Source organism: Corythoichthys intestinalis, chromosome 15 (genome assembly GCF_030265065.1).
Source record: "Corythoichthys intestinalis isolate RoL2023-P3 chromosome 15, ASM3026506v1, whole genome shotgun sequence".
Lineage (NCBI taxonomy): Eukaryota > Metazoa > Chordata > Actinopteri > Syngnathiformes > Syngnathidae > Corythoichthys > Corythoichthys intestinalis.
In genome coordinates, this window is record NC_080409.1 from 32,305,782 (window position 1) to 32,324,935 (window position 19,154).

General features: G+C 38.6%; 2 protein-coding genes across 6 annotated transcripts in view; one reads left to right on the plus strand and one right to left on the minus strand.

Moving 5' to 3' along the window:
- rdh12 (retinol dehydrogenase 12) overlaps positions 1-9,733 on the plus strand; it is a 13,477-nt gene extending 3,744 nt beyond the window's left edge. Inside the window, exons 2-7 of one of the 2 annotated variants that reach the window (XM_057858820.1) lie at positions 3,768-3,883; positions 5,877-6,032; positions 6,107-6,211; positions 6,276-6,485; positions 6,826-7,015; positions 8,076-9,733. In XM_057858820.1, the coding sequence (XP_057714803.1) occupies positions 3,768-3,883; positions 5,877-6,032; positions 6,107-6,211; positions 6,276-6,485; positions 6,826-7,015; positions 8,076-8,178 (880 nt within the window). In that variant the 3' untranslated portion in view covers positions 8,179-9,733. Of the gene's footprint in view, positions 1-3,764; positions 3,884-5,876; positions 6,033-6,106; positions 6,212-6,275; positions 6,486-6,825; positions 7,016-8,075 lie in introns of both variants that reach the window. The other variant, XM_057858819.1, reaches the window with a different exon arrangement.
- The window catches only part of zfyve26 (zinc finger, FYVE domain containing 26), a 58,127-nt gene continuing 46,238 nt past the window's right edge, over positions 7,266-19,154 (minus strand). For 2 of the 4 annotated variants that reach the window (XM_057858815.1, XM_057858814.1), the window contains exons 35-42: positions 18,948-19,145; positions 17,351-17,431; positions 17,143-17,273; positions 13,299-13,434; positions 13,131-13,190; positions 12,867-13,049; positions 12,744-12,794; positions 7,266-11,704 (exon numbers count right to left, since the gene is read on the minus strand). In XM_057858815.1, the coding sequence (XP_057714798.1) occupies positions 11,477-11,704; positions 12,744-12,794; positions 12,867-13,049; positions 13,131-13,190; positions 13,299-13,434; positions 17,143-17,273; positions 17,351-17,431; positions 18,948-19,145 (1,068 nt within the window). In that variant the 3' untranslated portion in view covers positions 7,266-11,476. The remainder of the gene's footprint in view (positions 11,705-12,743; positions 12,795-12,866; positions 13,050-13,130; positions 13,191-13,298; positions 13,435-17,142; positions 17,274-17,350; positions 17,432-18,947; positions 19,146-19,154) is intronic. The other 2 variants (XM_057858816.1, XM_057858813.1) reach the window with 1 other exon arrangement.

The following is a 19,154-nucleotide window of genomic DNA, read 5'->3' on the forward strand; positions in this document are numbered from 1 at the left end:
CTATTGATCAATAAAAGAAAATAAATAAAATAAAATAAAAATTGCGACAGGGTTTTTCAACAAAAAGCACCATTTATCTCCAATGGCAAAAATATTTAAAGTTTCAAAAGGTATCTATTTCTACATTTGGTTTGCATCGGGACGTTAGGGACATAACACTACCAACTTTTCAGGATGCTCAAATTGTCCCCACCAACTTTTAAGCAACTTATTTGCACTAAATAATGAGTTCAATTGTATAGGTAATTTAGATTGTCTTCCAATATTTTGTAAGGATAGAATTGACCCCATTTTTAAGTGAATTATTTTCATTGTGTTCAGACTCATATTTACCCCTTTTCACTTGCTGAATGTGCAGGTCCATTTGTTTCCCTCAAACACACTTTTTATTGGCTGATGACTTGACTGACCCACACACACGCACACTCACACAGAATTCCTCTGCAGAGGAGGGATATTAGAGGGTTTTTGGCCAAGCAGCCGCCACTGTAAGTCATGTAAAAAAAGTCAATGTTTGGAGGTGGGGAACACACCACTAATTATGCGACTGAAAGTCAGACTTGCATCACAGTTAGCATAACATTAAACGTGTGAACTTCCTAATCTGCATAACTCGAGCAGGAAGCTGCCTAGACAGAAGTGTCCTCCTGTATGTGTTTTAAACTGGTCATGTTAATTAAACTGTGAGAAATGTAGTAAACTCTGCTGGAAACTATAGAACCAGAAAAATAGGAGTTAAGTTATGGTCAAATATTTCAGTTTAAATTTGCTAATAAAATCCAGATATTTATTCTGGAAGTTTTCTAAATGTTTCTATAGTAGTTTTTGAAAACAAAGGTTTGAATTGAACGGTGCATCATCTGAACCAATACACATGAAAGTTATTTATTTTGCATTGATCATTTAGCCCATCAATTAATTCGGTTTATATTCGTGAGAAATGTAGCACTGACCCCCGTTCACCCAGTCTGTTTGGTCTTAGTAATGTCCTGTCCTTAGCAAAAAGTGTACATGCAGGTGATGCTGTTATATCGTCCCTACCAATGTTGAGACCAAACCTATGCCCTTGGATTCACATAATTTGCACATGAAAAAAATTCAGCAAGGCAAGGCCCATAAAGTTTTTGCTTAACGTCTACGGTTCTACCAAAGTTTGACAAAAACATCCCCATTTACTTCCAATGTCCCTATTCATTTCCAATGGGAGAACATCACGTGAAATTATCTGCAAAGCCACAAACTCTACAGGAAGTGACTCAGAAAGGCCCTTAAATCAATGCAAAAACCCCCAACCAACCAAACAAAAACACATAGCTGAAAACGCGCAAAAAATTGCAAAAAAAAAAGTGCCTCCTCCATCTGGATAGGAAAATTCAGTTTTATTGAATATTTATTTTTTATTGAATCAACTTTTTTTTTTTTTTAAGCTTTAGTTTAGCTTTAGTTAATTCATATATATTTGTTTTTTAAAAAAGTTTTTTTACTAAATACCACAACTAGGCCTGTCGTGATAACAAATTTTAGTGTGCGATAATTTATCTCATAAATTATTGCGATATGCGATATTATTGGGCCCCCCCATTTAAAAAAAAAAAATTTACAATAACACAGTGAGAATAAAGTATATATTAATAGATCAAGTACACCCATTTAAACGCGATATTTACTCTTAAATTCAAAAGTACTTTTTAAGAAATCACTACTAAAAACAAGACAATGCCTCTAATGTAAAAGACAACAATATTAATACCGCACAGAAACACAGAATAAATAAAATGTGTTTTTCAAGAAAAAGAAATACAATTCCACTTAATAACTTAAGCATTTAGGCAAATGAAAACTTTTCCCCTCATAGCTTCTGCTATGGTGTTCCATAGGAATGCAAAAATACAGTTAAGTCACGGTTCGGTACGATTTTCGATCCGATTCAATACATTTAATGCTCTGAAAAAAAAAAACCAATTGTATTTTTTGTTTAGGGTTTTTTTTTTAATTTGCAAAAATTAAATTGCCATCATATAAACATGCATTTTAATGCATAATATTTATGTGCTTACTTCTTACTGATCTGAAGAAATTTAGTATAAAAGTGCTGAGAACAATCTTTACTGTTTGTAAAGTGAGGCGGGGCACACTGTTGATTGCAACAGCTCTCTTAGCAGCTAGGTTTACTACATGAGCAAGACATCCTATTTGTGGTCCGAATCCATCTGTGTCACGTACTGAATTAGCAATATTTGCAGCAGCATCTATAGTCACTGGTATGGATTGATTTGGCCTTCTTAACTTCCATTCAGTCATGGTGGTTTATAATTCATCGATGTAGTATATAGACTACGTGTCCCATAATCACTCGGGGCTCACGTAGCCAATGGCACGGGACATAGCACATCTAGTTTGCCATTTCATGATATCTGTGTGTGCGCGCATAAAAAAAGTTAGCAAATGCCAAAGTCACGTCTGCTCATTACTGCACAACACCAGCATATGGCAATCGACTTTCATAAACAGGACGAGTTTGAAGCACAGCGATCTTAATTTGCCACTCAATGTTCATCATGTCAGCTGTCCATTGTCAAAGCGAGGTTGTTCGTATCAGCCAAGTCAGTAACAATGTTTTGGTGGACTTGTTGTAAATATCCGGCGTTGTGCCGAAAAATAGCCACCCCGCGTGAAAGGCCACCCCTGACGGGAGCGCCCACATGTCAACAACACCAGCACGCCAGAGATGGTCCGCAGTCAATCTGGAGCACTGACGCGGCCGGTATAGGTTGAACAATAGGTTATAATGGGAACGATTGGCTCCGGCACTATTTTTTTTGTCGGACCTGGAACGAAGATGCATTTTGCGTAGTTGGTAACAAGGAATCCGAACTTTTAACAGCACGTCTGCGATAATTGGAATTATTGCATATTGCGACAGGCTTAACCACAACACATATTCTGAGAATACGTTACATAAACCTGGACTGGCAGCAAAGGTTGGTAGTAACACGTTACATTTACTCAGTTACATTTACTTGAGTAACTTTTGTGAAAAACGTACTTCTGAGTCTTTTTACCACGCAATGCTCTTTTACTTGAGTAGATTTGTGAAGAAACACTACTCTTACTCCACTACCCTAGAGTTGTTACTTTTTTCATCTTTATTCTACATATTAACTTTATTATTGCCACAGATGCTGACAATGGCCGTCTCAGTTTCACCAAAACAATAGCCTCTTGATTCCATTACACCAATCAGAGTTAACAATGTTTTTTCTCCCCTAAAGGCACTCATGCTCTTTCGACGGGTGATTTTATATTGTTCTTCTGGTTTGAATTCGATTTGTGTGTCATCATTTTGGCCTAAATTGGTCATATAATAGGTTATAATACATTCATTCATTTTCCATGCCACTTTTTCCAGTATAATAATAACAGTTCATATCGATGAAGTTGTGGCGAGAAAAAAAAAAAAAACCATGATTTTGACAAAAATCAAACATTGTAAGCAGTTATTCACAATGTTACTCATTACTTGAGTATTCTTTTCAACTAATACTTTTTTACTTGTACTTGAGTAAATTTTTGGATGACTACTTTTACTTGAGTAATGTAATTTTAGAAGTAACGCTACTCTTACTTGGGTAAATTTCTTGGCAACTCTATTACTCTGCCCACCTCTGACTGGCAGTGAGTTGACTAAATACAATATAGCCACTAATAGGTTACTCACCAGGTTAATCAATGCAATGTTTTTGCTGTTTCCATGTTTTCCACAGAAGATATGCGGCGGGAGGCGTGTGCATGTCGTCTGCTCGTCTGGACGGGAAGACTGTTCTCATCACTGGTGCCAACACCGGCATCGGAAAGGAGACCGCCCTGGACCTGGCCACTCGAGGTTACTTTTTGAAAAATCCCCCCCCCCACCCCTTTTTTTTTTTTTTTTTTTTTTTTTTTTACACATAGGAGGAACATAAAAATTCCAAACTAAAGCCTAAATTTTGAACCCAGAACCTCAGAATTATAGCCAGATGTATTCACCCCAAGGCCACAGTAATGACTTTAAATACACTTGCAAAGACAGGAAGACTTGCTAAAGTCAATTTCAGACTTGAACCCTACAGAGAATGCATTTTACTTTTCCGGAGACTTGATTGAATTTACACATTCATCAGTAAATATGAGTGGCTGTTAGATCAGGGGCCGGGAACCTATGGCTTGCGAGCCACATCTGGATCTTTTGATGGCTGCATCTGGCTCGCAGACAAATCTTTATTTAAAAAAAAAACAAAAAAACTTTAGTTCCTTTGCGCATTGCGCGAAACGTCGACAGTCACCGGTGATATGCTGGTGTTGTGCAGTAATGAGCAGACGTGACTTTTGCAACGTAAGTTAACTTTTTTAATGCTCCGAAAACACTCGCGCAACTAGCATTACTTAACAAATAGCAACCTAGATGTGCTACGTTAGATCCCCCCAAGTCCCATGCCATTGGTTGCGTGAGCCCAGAGTGATCATGGCACCCTCATGGGATCATAGTCCATATACTACAACCGGCAACTAGAAAGCCGGTTCGCAGTAATTTCATTGGTAAAGTGGCAGTGTCTATGTATTTATTTATCTATCAATCGCACTGGCAATGTAGAAGAGGCAGAGACACTGTTCAAGTGGGGTGACGGGTTGCCGTATTTTGCTGTCGAAAATAGCGGCCGATATGTGCGAAGTAGCTTCGTTTTCCGCGTTTGTCAGGTAATTTTACAAACCCTGTTGGGAAGATGGCAAAAAGAAAAGATGAGTATCGTACTTTTAGGCAGGAATGGACAGAGGAATTTGCCTTTGTGGAGAGTTTTTGACAACTTTTCGGAAAAAGAAAAGATGATTAAACGGATAAAAAACATGCCTCTGTCAGCAAGAACTGTTCACGATATTACCATCATGATGTCAAATCAAACTGAGGCAACGCAAGAGGACATTTCTTTCGCTGTGGGTGAGTCAACAGACTTAAGCAATTTATCCCAATTCAGCGTGATTGCAAGGCTTTGACTATGAAAGGGACAACAAGAGGGGAGGATTTATTTAATTCCTTTAATAAATTCGCTTAAGAAAAAAAAAATCTACCGATGGATAAACTTGTTTCGGTGTGCACTGATGGTGCTCCGTGCGAAAAACAGGATTTGTGGCACTTTGTGAACATGAAAAGAGACGGATCCTAAGTTTCTCAACACCTGCATGAAGTTTAAACCCACTAAGTATCAACCAGACTACAATGCCATCAGCAAAACCATGCAGCACCTAAAGTCACATTAATGGTAAGAAATACTCATTATTGATTAGCAACAGCATAACAATGTTATTAAAAAGAATTCAAGACTTATTGTACTTTAAAAGTGTTGAAATTACATAAAATGCACACATTACTTGTATTTTTAGTTTTAAACATATTGTATGGCTTTCACGGAATTACATTTAAAAAAAAGTGGTGTTCATGGCTCTCTCAGCCAAAAAAGTTCCTGACCCCTGTGCTAGATGCTAAATATAAAAACTAAAGTTCATGATTTAAAATTTGTTTTAAATTTATGATACATTTGACTTCTGAGGCTAAACACTTCTTTGCCATTTTTTGTGTGAATTTTAAGCTCAGTTATCCATAGCACTAGATTTGCACTATTTATAATTCAGTGAGATTGACTTACATATTGTAATAAAAATGCTGTTAATCCGAAACAGAGATTAAATACATATTTTTCAGCATTTTTAGTCCTATATCGTCAAAAATATCGGGATTGAAAGTTTTCTTGAAATATCGTGATATCATTTTGATGCTATATCGCCCACCTCTAGTAGACAAAAGGAAACCCTAACTACGAGTTTCTATAATTTTGACGTTTCAGGAGCTCATGTAGTCATGGCGTGCCGGGACGTAAGCAAAGGTGAGGAGGCGGCAGCCAGCATTCGGGCAGCGTACCCCGAAACACAGGTGGAGGTCCGCGAGCTAGACTTGGCTGACACGTGCTCCATACGATCGTTTGCGCAACAATTCCTTCGAGGTAAAAGTCTGTCAAGTCTGCTAATTTTGTTTTAAAGACCGACACTAATCTTCTGTTTGGTCGTCATTCTTCAGACTTCAACCAACTTCACATCCTTATCAACAACGCCGGGGTTATGATGTGCCCCTACACCAAAACTAACGACGGTTTCGAGATGCACATCGGCGTCAATCACTTAGGTAAAATTGGGACGATGGAGGACAGTAGATCCTCCTGACTGATTATCCATCCCCCCAATTGAAGGTCACTTCCTGTTGACGTCGCTGCTGGTGGGCCTACTGAAGCGCAGCGCTCCGGCACGCATTGTGGTAGTCTCGTCATTGGCGCACAACTTTGGCTGGATACGCTTCCACGACCTGCACAGCCAGGGAAGCTACAACAGCGGACTGGCGTATTGCCAGAGCAAGCTGGCCAATGTGCTCTTTGCTCGAGAGCTGGCGAGACGTCTGAAAGGTACAAAACCATTTTTTTTTTTTTCATGACTGATGTACGGAAACAGCAGTCTGTTGTACAATTGTCAAACTGAAGGCCAGGGGAACAGTGTGGCCTGCAAAAGTAAAATATGTACTTTGACTTCATGTTCTCACCAAAATAAAATTCAAATAAAACTCAGTTTTATTCACACATCATTAAAGTATACATGATATATACAAAAAGATACAGTATATGTTTAGACAACACATCTGGTTTATTGAATTAAAGCTTTCTGTATGAAATTCAGTGCATATTGTTAAAAAAACAAGTGCTACTATCGTGGAAAAATAGTGACTACCATTGGCGACGATTCTTCTAGGCAGCAACGTGACGGTGAATTCACTACATCCCGGCACGGTGAATTCAGACCTGACGCGTCACTCCACCCTCATGATGATCTTCTTCAACGTCTTGTCCGTCTTCCTGAAGACACCACGCGAGGGCGCCCAGACAAGCGTCTACTGTGCTGTGGCTGAGGAGCTTCACTCCATCTCTGGGAAACACTTCAGGTACAAAGACTGCCAAACCTCCTTTGTCCAAATTTGGTCAATTGAATATTTTTTCCCCACAAATCCTTACTGTTGGTCAGTCCCCACAAAGGTACTGTATATTTCAGACAATGAGTCGCATTCCCCCCCCCCCCACACCCCCCCCCCCCCCCCAAAGATTGGTCGAGGGCCACTCCTATGGTGGATCATGAGTGTAAAATTTTTTTTTTTTAATTTTTATTTTTACATTTTTTTTTTTAAATTAAAAAAATATTTTTAAAAATTAAATAATTAAAAGTGTCATTAGAATGCGTCTATTTCAATTTTTATTTATTTCCATTTTTATTTTTTTCATTTTATTTTATTTCAACATTTCCATTTTAATTTATTAATAAATTTATTTATTTAAATTTTTAGTTATTTATTTCAACATTTTTAAAACTTCACAATTTATTTCATTTTTGCACTCTTGTTCCCCGTGTGGCCACATGAAATAATTTTATTTTCCCCAAGATTGGTCAAGGGCCATTCCTATGGTGGACCAGGAGTGTAAATTTTTTATTTTTTTTAAATAATTTTTTTCATTTTCTTTAATTAAAAAAAATATTTTTTAAATTAATATAAATAATTAAAAGCGTCATTAGAATGCTTCTATTTCAATTTTTATTTATTTCAATTTTTACTAATTTTTCATTTTATTTCAAGATTTATTTCCATTTTTATTAATTAATATATTGTATATTTATTTATTTTAACATTTTTAAAATTTCACTATTTATTTCATTTTTGCACTCGTGTTCCCCGTGTGGCCGCATGAAATAATTTTATGTCATTGGCTCATCAAACTCTGTGGGCAGGCAACAACTTCAAATGAAAAAAAAAAACAACCTAAACCTTAGTTACATATTTATGCTGATCAAAAATAAAATTGGCGTGCCGATTCCCAAAATACAGTCATTTTTACTCTTTAACGTCAGATTTTGTAAGGCACTCAGTGGCTGCCATTGCAAGCCCAACAATACAGGAAACAGAAATAATGGGTCAAATATTGAGTGCAAACTTCATCTTTGTTGCGTTGCAGTGACTGTGCCCCTGCCTTTGTGGCCCCCCAGGGGAGAAGTGAAGAGACCGCTCGGCGTCTCTGGGACGCCAGCTGCGAGCTCCTTGGCATCCAGTGGGAATAATTGAAGACTGTTTCGTATTTCTTGATATAGTGTGATATTTTTCAAGCAAAAAAACAAACTACATTTTAATGATACAATGTGAAACCTCCGTGAAGTTGGCCCCCTATCAGACGTAAATTTATAAAAATATTAGGTCATTCGTTTGTGACGTTACCGGTTTTGAGATATTAACAATTTTATAACTCAATCAGAGGTCAACCAGCCCCCATTTTGATTAAAAATGGTGTCAGTCATTTGTGCTACAGAAATTTTAGTCTGTGCTGTTATCGTTTTTGACATATTAATTTCGAGTGATGGCGTCACGCAGCCCCCCCATTTATTGGAAAATGGACCCGAAATGGTGCCATTTGTTTATGCTGTAAAACAATTCGTTTGTGCTGCTATCATTTTATAGATATTGAGACATTAATTTCGAGTGATGTCACTCGGAGCCCTCCCATTTACTGCAAAATAGACCAGAAGGGATGCCATTCATTTATGCTACGTTTGGGCTAGTTTTTGGGACGCCCCCCTCTGTTATTGAGGGAGTTGGTACTCTCAGTCATCCATGACGGAGGAGCTGCGATTGCACAAATGATTTACACCATTTTTAGCAGTTTTTAAACAAAATGGGAGGCTGCTTGACCTCAAACCGACCAATAAAAATATAGCAACACAAACGAAATGTTTTACAACACAAATGAAGAATAAAGTTTGACACCATTTTTAATGAAAATGGGAGGCTGCTTGAACTCATTTTGACCTATTAAAAGAATTGCAAATATTGAAATGATAGCAGCACAAACAAAACTTTTTACAGCACAAACAAGCACCAATGATTGACATCATTTTTATATAAATTTGTATCTGATGGGGGGCAACTTGACGGAGGTCAATGTGAAAGCAGGACAGCTGGAAGTCTTGCTGTACTGTTAGCGGTCCAAGCAGGGTAAAACGACCAGCATCTTTTAGGTGATTTATCCTATATTTTGTCTTATTTCTGAGCATATTTGCAGCTACAAGCGCTTCACATGTGTGCCAAAATCTCGCAGGGCTTTTTTCTTAAGGTGGATCCAAACAATTAGTAAGCTACGTGTGACTTTATGGTAATGACAGAAAACAGTCCATAGAGTAGAACAAGAGTTTACATGAGTGCTTTTTATACCAGCGAGGTTCGTTTGCCTTTTTAACTCACTGGCTGCCATTAACGGCGATTAGACGTCCAATCCGTTCGGACTGAGAGGGGCTGGCCAGCCTTTCAAAACGGATTAGACATCTATCGCCGTCAATGGCAACCAGTGAGTTAACCACACGTAACGTTCAAGTGCAGAGTTGAATGTTTACATTTCATGTAAATAAACCGTCGCCAATGGAACCTTGTGACTTATTTTATTCAGTCATCCTTGTTCAAATCCCGTTTTTGTGAGTTGGACATCATGAGTTTTTATTTATCTTAATTAGCAAACAAATCAAAAAAACATTAGAAAAATCACATTTGATTGCATCATCATCGTCAAAAAAATAATAACGTGCCACATTCAAAGAGGATTATGAAATTTATAAAGTGCGGCAGTGAGCTGATGAGAGTGCAATTTTGTCACGGGTGCATCTCAATAGTGGCTTTTTATGAAATCGTGATTAAAAGGCAGCAACAAGGGAGGGAGGGGGGGTCCCTTTAAAAGCGAAATCACTGTTGAGTCAGTTTTTTTGCATTAAAGGTGATTTTAAAATGAGTGTCAGCCAGGGAAATAATAAATATGATCACAACACGAGAGATGTCAAAGAAAAAAATCAAAATCAATTCTGCTTTTGATTTCAGCATTTTTGAAGACTAAAATTCATCCACAGCATATTTTTCGAGCAACTCCCTTGAAAATTCTAACTTTAAAAGTCGGTTGTCGTATGGACAAAAGTAATGGGACATATTTTGAAATCCATTCATTAATTAAACTGGTATTGCACCGATACTTGTATCGGAAGGGGCCCCGATACCGCATTAAAGTGAGCTAAGATAATGTCATAATGTGGTATAATGGCACTGACTGTGGATTTAATATGGGTATCAGACTTAAAACCAAATTGAACTAATGTTAATAAAACAATATTTTGGCCCTTGAGAGCATTTTAAGTTTCATGTTTTAAATAAGTTCATTTATTTATTGTCACCTGTATCAGGTAGGCACACAGAGGTTGTTAAGCACTGTCTGACCAAGCCATGATCACAATTATTTTACATTTAAGTGAGTATGCAGTAATTTAGTAATGAAAGGAAAAAAATGGTACGTTTTCAAAATCTGTGGTATTTGTACAGTATCGACTTCGGTTGATACCACACAGTCGGGTAGCAGAATTGTATCGGTAGCCAAAAAAATGGTATCGATATAACACTAAATAATTTAATATTAATGAGTAAAACTGAAGTAGACGCGATTTCATTTTTCAAACTTTTGAGTTTTGAAAGCTTAAAAACAACTGTTCAAGTGGGCACGTATAGAGATCAAAATGTTCCAAAACACATGAAATGGCAAATTTGTAGAAAGATGTTGTAGTAGGTGAACTACAATCATAAATCATATTTCATTTCAAAATGTTCTTTTATGGAAAGAAAAATATCCCACACTCATGAACTAAATTTAGTTCTGTGTTTTTTTTTTTTAATATGACTTACAAGGGCAAATTTTCTCCAGAAATTTACTGTTGCAAAAACATCTGGGGATCAACAAATTTACTTCACGAGTGTGTGATTTTCTTTCACAACATTTCCGGACGACTCATATTTGAGGCCAATATCAGACATTTCATCGGAAGTTTTAATGTTGCACTTCCTGTGTGTGTCCCAATACTTATGTCCACGTGCTTTATTTTTCAAGAGGTCTTTAAGGCAAGATATAATTCCCTTTTTAGGTGAGGTAGTGATTGACTCTGTCAAAAGAGTGACGCAAGTGCACTGCAGTAAGCAGTGTTATGTAACAGTGGTCACAGTACTGTAATTGGGTTTCAAAGGATTATTAACTCATTCACTGCTATTGACAGCAATAGATGTTAAATCCATTCAGGCGGGAGTGGCTGGCAGCGAATGGATTTGACGTCAACTGGCAAAAAATGGCAGCAAGTAAATTTTGAAAAAAATTAAAGCTGTTAGAATAGGAAGTTCTGATGTTCTTCTTCTGTTGAGGTGTTTCCTTAGTTTAGGTAGTAATAGTTAAGTTACATAGTGGCCAATTTAAATGCAGTCTCAGACTCTGGTTCGTTCATCACAGTCAATGGCAGCCAGAGAGTTAATACAGTTGGTACTCTTCAATCAGGAATCCAATATCCGTTACCTGGCCTGGTTCCTAGGTCCTCCTGATCCCGCCCGTTGCTTGCCGTCACCTTGGTGGTGGTGCTCCTGTAGCCACTGGCAGCAGATGTTCTGCATCACTGAGTCCTTAGCCCCCTCAGCCTCCCGCAAGACCCTCTGCACCAGCGGGCCGGCCCTGCTTGCCTCCATTTTGACGGCGAGAAGGTAGGCTGGACGCAGCTTGTTGCACAGCAGGTAAGCTTTGATCTGAGGAGGATGACATACTTTTTAAAAAAAGATATTTTCAAATCATTGGGGGTCATATACAAGGTTAAACATCTAATCCATTTGAACAGTTATTGATTTATATAAAGTGTAAAAAAATATATAATTTGCAGTGGAGAAAATGGCATCTGTGGTTACCAGAATACTGTTAATAAAACATGAATTCAGGGTTCAGCAGGGTTTCCCCACCCAGAGCTTTATAAGTCTGGCGGGCCTCCGGTCTTTTCTTGCTCCTCCAGCCAGGTTAAAACATTGCTACATACAGTGGGGCAAATAAGTATTTAGTCAACCACCAATTGTGCAAATTCTCCTACTTGAAAAGATTAGAGATTTATTTTAGTGGGCAGATCCAAGGCAACTGAGAAAGGAAGACTAATTGATTGCTTGATCTAACTGATTCATGAAGTCCAAAATATGGTCTGCTATCATTTTAAAATCACTTTGTTTTGTATTTCGTTGCACCTTTACCTGCGTCTGGTGATATGGCTGAAAGCGCAATGGTGACATCTCATGAGCAATAAAACGTGAATAAACATGTCTTACCACCCAGCCTTTGCACTGACAATTCTTGGCTATGAACAAAGTGTATCCAATCCATTTTGACTGGGTGAGGGCGAACGAACGATCGGACGTCTAGTGCCGTCAATGGCAGTGAAAGCTTAGCACTCATAGCCAATACTCCCAACTTAAATGAATTGATGAATGATCATTCGATCGCTTCCAGACCTTTCAAGTTAAAATAGATTGGGCATCTGTTGCTATCAATAGGTGTTTTCAATATAATGTAAATGTCCCTCTTTTACAAATTACCACCACACATACTCTGTGAATGAGTTAAGCTAAGAACAGATGTCCACTGAAGTGACCACTGTTCCAGTTAAAATGTAGTTTAGTATACTAATCGCAATTCTTTTATGGTTTTCAAAATTTTTTTAACAATTCTGGCAACCGCAGGTGCCAGTTGTTTTTTTAACCGTTTTATTTCCAATGTAGTTTGAAGAACACATGACGAAAACCTTACCTTGATTTCCGTGCTCTTGGTCTCCAGAATGAGACTTTCTACCTCTTTGGCCTAACATAAAGACAATAAACAAAACAAACATCAAAATGCTAACTTTTCCACCACAGTCCGACTGTATCTTACGTCAGCCGCTCCTTTATCCGCTGCCTCCACACAGCTGAGGACCAGCTCGTCGCTGTCGCTCTTGGTGGCCGTGCCCGACTCTCTGACACACTTGAGCAGCTGACGCACGGCTCCAAACTTCCTGTGGCGGACCAGGCGCTGTCCGGCTCTCACGTACACCGTCTGTGCCTCCAGCTGGAAGTCCTGCATGAACACAACACATGACAAGGATAAAGTAATTTTGTTTTTTGTTTTGCTTTGACTTGTGAGCACAAACCCGATCACCTGTATGACTCGGTAAGCGATGCCGAAACCTTCTTCGATGTTTTTACCCCCGAGCATCACCTACAAAAGAAGAAACAACAGCGCTCAAGTCAAAACACGAATACATTTTGCACAAAAAAAATATAGGGATTGTAACCCGCCCCCTGAGGTTACATCATAGCACCTCACCTTGCAGGCCACTTCCGCCTTCACTGGGCTCCCGCCAAACAATGTGGGCGGGGGTCCAGACCCAGCAGTGGGCGGCGACTCGCGACGGTGCAAGAAGCGGGTGACCTCCAGCTGCAGCTCGATGGTATTCATGTGCCTGAAGACAAATACAAAGACACCACAAAATAGTGCCAAATTACTATCTAAACAGTGGTACCTCTACTTACGAATGTCTCTAAAAACAATTTTTCAGGTTACAACATGCCTCAACATAAAAATATTGCCTCTTGTTAAAAAAAGAAATTTCAGGTTATGAGAGGCAAAAATACAATACAGTTCTTTAAAAGATACATATGTAATAGCTGCTTTCTACTTTGAAATGACCCACGATATGATCCTGCTGCTCTAGTGGTCTTAATCTTTCTCATCATGCTTCAGTAAAGCGATTCTGCTCTCCGACTGGCCTATTGTGTATGATGTTTCAATTTGGGTGTTTCAGTATGATGACGTGCACAGGCGCTACGGTGTTGTTGTACTAGCCGGTCGACGTCTGACCCAAAAGAGCACAAGTCTCCTCGCGTTTTTGTCTCACGAAGACTTTTTTTTTAAGCCCACACACGGTCCACTACATTAGTGGTACAGTAGAGCACTAGTCTCCTCTAGGCATGTGCTGATTACCGGTTTCAAGGAATACTGTGGGATCATAACGTCACAGTTTCAAAACCACAAAAATTATCCGTCATACCGTCCCATTTTTTATGTCCCAAAAATGCAACACTCAACGCTCATCCACCGGTTGTTGGTCAGTGTCAGTGAATCAGCTGTACTACACGATGGCTGGAGGAGGTTAAATTAAAAGATTAAATGAAAACGAAATCGCTGGTATGGGAATACTTCCGCTACAGAAAGTTACAGACGCCCGTGTCTTAGACGAGGGCCAACCAACCGACATGTAAAACATGTTTGTAGAGGGTGGCTGCAGAGGAGGCAATACTTCCAATATGATTTTGCATTTATACTAGGGCTGTCAAACGATTAAAATTTTTAATCGAGTTAATCACAGCTTAAAAATTAATTAATCGTAATTAATCGCAATTCAAACTATCTCTAAAATATGCCATATTTTTCTGTAAATTATTGTTGGAATGGAAAGATTAGACACAAGACGGATATATACATACAACATACTGTACATAAGTACTGTATTTGTTTATTATAACAATAAATCCACAAATGGCATTATTAACATTCTTTCTGTTAAAGGGATCCACGGATAGAAAGACTTGTAGTTCTTAAAAGATAAATGTTATAGTTACAAGTTATAGTAATTTTATATTAAAACCCTCTTCGTGTTTTCGTTTTAATAAAATTTGTAAAACTTTCAATCAAAAGTAGAGTTAATATAGTAAGAATAAGAATAAAAATAACAATAATAAGAATAAGAATAGAGTGACCAAAGTCAGAAAGTTTTATGTGTATTTTGCATAGGTATTTTTTTGGGGAATGCCAGTTCACTTTGCATTGTTGTTTAATTGTGTGAGAATAGGGCCTCATTACTACAGACTGAAGTGCTTTTCTTTTTGTGAACATTATTTTTTTTCTAGAGATAGTAATATTATTTTTGTTGTGCTTTCACTAAATGATACTTATGTTTGTTGTGAAGGAGTTGCCGAAGCTTATGCCAATAAACGGCGCGGTTCAATGAACCCCTGTGTCCACTCGCCTTTATAACATACATATCTCTGTACATATCTTACCCAAAATACAACAAACACATAATTGCCACTAAAAGAAAGAAAACTTACAGAAATATGTTTGGAGCACAAATAGCACAATGCAACAGCATAAACGTCTCACAACTACTAATTTTCCCACTATTAGAAGGAATAACATTAGTATGGAACAGCGCTGCCCCCAAATGGCCGTTGGCATTCTCTTCACTCTTAATGTGCATAAACGGCGACATTGTAATCTGTTTGAGGCAATGCGTGAGCGGGTGATTCCGTGCATGCGTTAACTGCGTCAAATATTTTAACGTGATTAATTAAAAAAATTAATTACTGCCCGTTAACGCGATAAATTTGACAGCCCTAATTTATGCAAAGTTCAAGGTTAGTAAACACTGTCATGAACGTTTCCCAACAGCTACGAGAGTTAACTCCAGCATGTTTAGTGTGTCTAGCGGTGTTAAAACGTGGTGTTTTGTCTCTCCGGCAACTGAGATAGTGTATAATGTAAACATGATACCGGTCATACACATGTGCTTTTTATGGAAATTAATTCAATTATTTTTGTTCTGATGGTAATAATGTTGAGCTGCGGCTGTGGGTTTACGCTCACCTAAAGGACTGTATTTATTTTCATTTTATTTAGATTTATTTATTTTATTTAGTTATTTTTCTAATTTATTTTAACTTTAAATTATACTTAGGTTCCAATTTGCTATAATGTTTTGAAAAATGAAAATCCTGTTCAATGGAAGAAAGTTTTTTTTTTTTTTTCTTAACCCAGATATCTCAAAGTAACACATTTTAGAACTGTAATTGCAATACCGTGATACCATATTTTGGCTCAATATCATACCGTCAGAATCTCATACCCGCACATGCCTAGTCTCCTCACGATTTTGTGTAACGAAGAGTGAGATAGGCATCATTTTGAAAGGGAAGGAAGCCATCACTGCAGTAACACCTTCGAGGAGGCAGTTTCATGATGGGATGGAGAGACTTCTCCTCTGGATTAAGGAGAAGGAAATCGCTGGCGACACAATCACTGAGACGGTAGTCTATGACAAAGCCAAAGTCGTTGCTCCTTGCCTTTTAGTTGTCCAGTAGAAGGTTCAAGTCGCGTTAATTGGAAAATGTCCCCAGAGTGTTGCTAAGTTCCGTGTCCGTCTATAAGAAGTGAGTACATGAACCCTCTTGTACTGTTTAGCCTTTATTGTTGTTGTTTTTGAGATGTTACTAGCTAGCGCCGAGCGCTATACTTATTAGCGAATTTGCTTACGTGTATTTAGTGGTGTACAAAAGTGAAGCAGAACGTGCACAACTAGGATTAAGTACAGCGGTAACACTACAAACATGGAAAATAGTTCAGAAATCTGTGAAAACAACGTTTTTTGGTTAAATTTAGTCTTATTTCACAACGCACACAGAAGATTTTATTGTATTGTTGAAATAAGTACTGCTTTTGAAACAGCTTTGTTTTTGCACCGTCTTGTGAAAAAGAGCAGCTTAAGGTCAGCTTTGTGTTGTGTAGGCATGTTGAGAAATAAGTACTGCCTTTGAAATGGTTAATGTCATTGTACTTTCTTGTAAAAATAAATAAATAAATAAAATAAAATAAAAACTTAACTTCCATCGTTTCTGTTGAATTATTAGGATATTTTAAGTAAATAATTACATAAATTCTTTTGGCTACTTTATTAATTAATAATGATGCATCGATAATTGTGATCATCTTCAATACCGTGATCATCGTTCAATGATCGAATCGTAGCACCCTGAATCGTAATCGAATCGAATCGTGGAGTGCCTTAGATGGCACACCCCTACCCTTACCGAATTTTCAGATTACGAAACTACTTCCAGAACCAATTACTTTTGGAAGTAGAGGTACCACCGTATTTGAAAAGTAGTTGTTTTCACACACAGTACAGCAAAATGAGTCACAATGACCCAGTTTTCAAAACCCTAACCCTTTTGGTATAATCAAAAAAGAATGATCACAGCTTTACAATGACATATCGACAATTTAATCTCTATGAAATTGTGAGTTAAAGTTGGGTGGTTTGTTACGCCAGATCGCAAATGTTTACTCTTTAGTACACAATACACTGAATTTACTGAGATTACTGTCCACTCACCTGGAGACGTCGCTTGATGACATCATTTTTCTGAAGGAGCCCCCTTGGGCCGACTTCCTCCTGACACTACCACGACACTGCTGCTCCTGCAGATATGTCCTCAGGTGCTCTTTGGCTCTCACTAACCAGCGCTAACACGATTACAATACAATGAATTGACATTTGACATTGCGGTCTTAAGTAATTTTGTGTATGTGTGTTTGAATACCTGTTGGTCACCTAGCTGCTGGTATGACGTAGCTCCATGTGTGAAGAAGCGGATGCAGGTCATGGCCGCACGTACGTGATCCTGTCGGGTGGAAATGGTTTATAACTTCATTTTAAAGCGCAAATTCCTTTTGAACGATCATGTTTCAAATCCGCTGACGGTAATTTTTCCAGTGAATTTACATGATGTGTTCAGTTGATTCGTGTTGTTAAGACATGTTCACTTCTAATGAGACACTTTGGCATAGCTTAACACTAGAAAACCCAGCAGAGGCCGACTTGGCCTTTCCCAAGACATGCACTCCTAATATTCCCTAGCAATGGCCGATTTGGCCTTTCCTCCGTGGCTCATGTGATAGTTTGTGTCAGTTGAGGTCAAGCTACATTTATTTAATTACATTTATTTATGAAGTTTGACACTTTTTACACATTTTTTAATTCACCTCTCCTATACTCCACACATAACAACAAAATGAATGGCCCAAATGTGTACATTGTTTTGAAGAAGAAAAAAAGCGTTTTGGAACTGCAATTTGAGTGTAAAGCAGGAATTGTGTCTATAGTTTAGAAGGACTGAATCAGGGGCATGGAGTATGGATTGTGGTCATTGTGTCTGAAGTTAATGTCTAGTGGTTGCATTTCCATATGAACGGCTGTTGTCTGTCCGACATTGACTTGCCAATTCAAAAGCACTTGGGTCATTTTTGCCACCTCTGGGTTTTCCGGGGGAGAGGCCATATCGGCCATTTTGTGGGACTTGTAGGAGTACCTGAATTCTCTGGGACCTCTAGTGTTAAAGCAACACTAGGTAACTTCAATTTTGGTCGAATTTAGCCCCGCAGGTCGACAAAAGCGGTAGTGTTTTGCCTGAAAAAAGACTGTTTCCCATGAGGACCAGTACAGTGTCGCAAAATCCCGGTCGCCTGCAGATGGATTGAAAGACATTTCTCTTTCCAGCGGCTGTGTGAAGGATTAATAGTAATGAGGTAATGAATCCAGCTGTGGCTGGTTTGATTTTGTACCGCATTCCCACACCGGCCCCCCGCTGAGGAGTTCTGTAGAGTGGTTTTCACGCCAGAGAGTGAAAGCAGGGTCAGAGTTCATATTTGAGTGTCCTATTCATCCTCCCTTTTTCTTTTATCTCCTCGGACAAAACCTTTTGTCTCTTTTGTTGCTCTGCCATCTTTGCAGAATTCGAGCGTTTGCATCGACTTCAGTCTTTGTAACGAATGTGGAATGTGGAAAGTGACGTACATTTGTTTATAGTTTTTTTGAGTGACAGGGCTCCTGCCACCCTCCTCAAAGTTAATTAGTACCGGTGAAAGCAGACGCCCTCAAGATATAAAAGGCGTCATTCAACTAGATGTCAGTTGACATATCACAAATGTTCTGAAAATACTTTATAAAGGTCGCTAAGTTTCCTGGTGTTGTATTAAGTAGTGTGAGACAAAGAACCCTGAATGGATATTAACACTCAACATTTTGGTACATATGCAATCAATGGCCAAAAATTACCAGGAAGTGGCACGTAATTGTCCCAAAATAAACCGAAAGTGATCTGGGAATGCACATAAGAAACCGGGAAATGAAGGGAGCACCGTCATGAACTGCTGGATCTGGTAGAGCGTGTGGAAGTAGCCACGCCGCTGCAGCCACTGGCAGGAGGCAATCAGGTAGCGGGTGCAAGCTTCCAGGCCCGGGTCCAACTTCTCTAGTACGTCCTGCAACATACCCAGACGACCTCGCTCCAAGGCTGGTTGCAGTACCCCCTCAAGGAACACCTCCTCTGGGGCATCCTGAAGGGG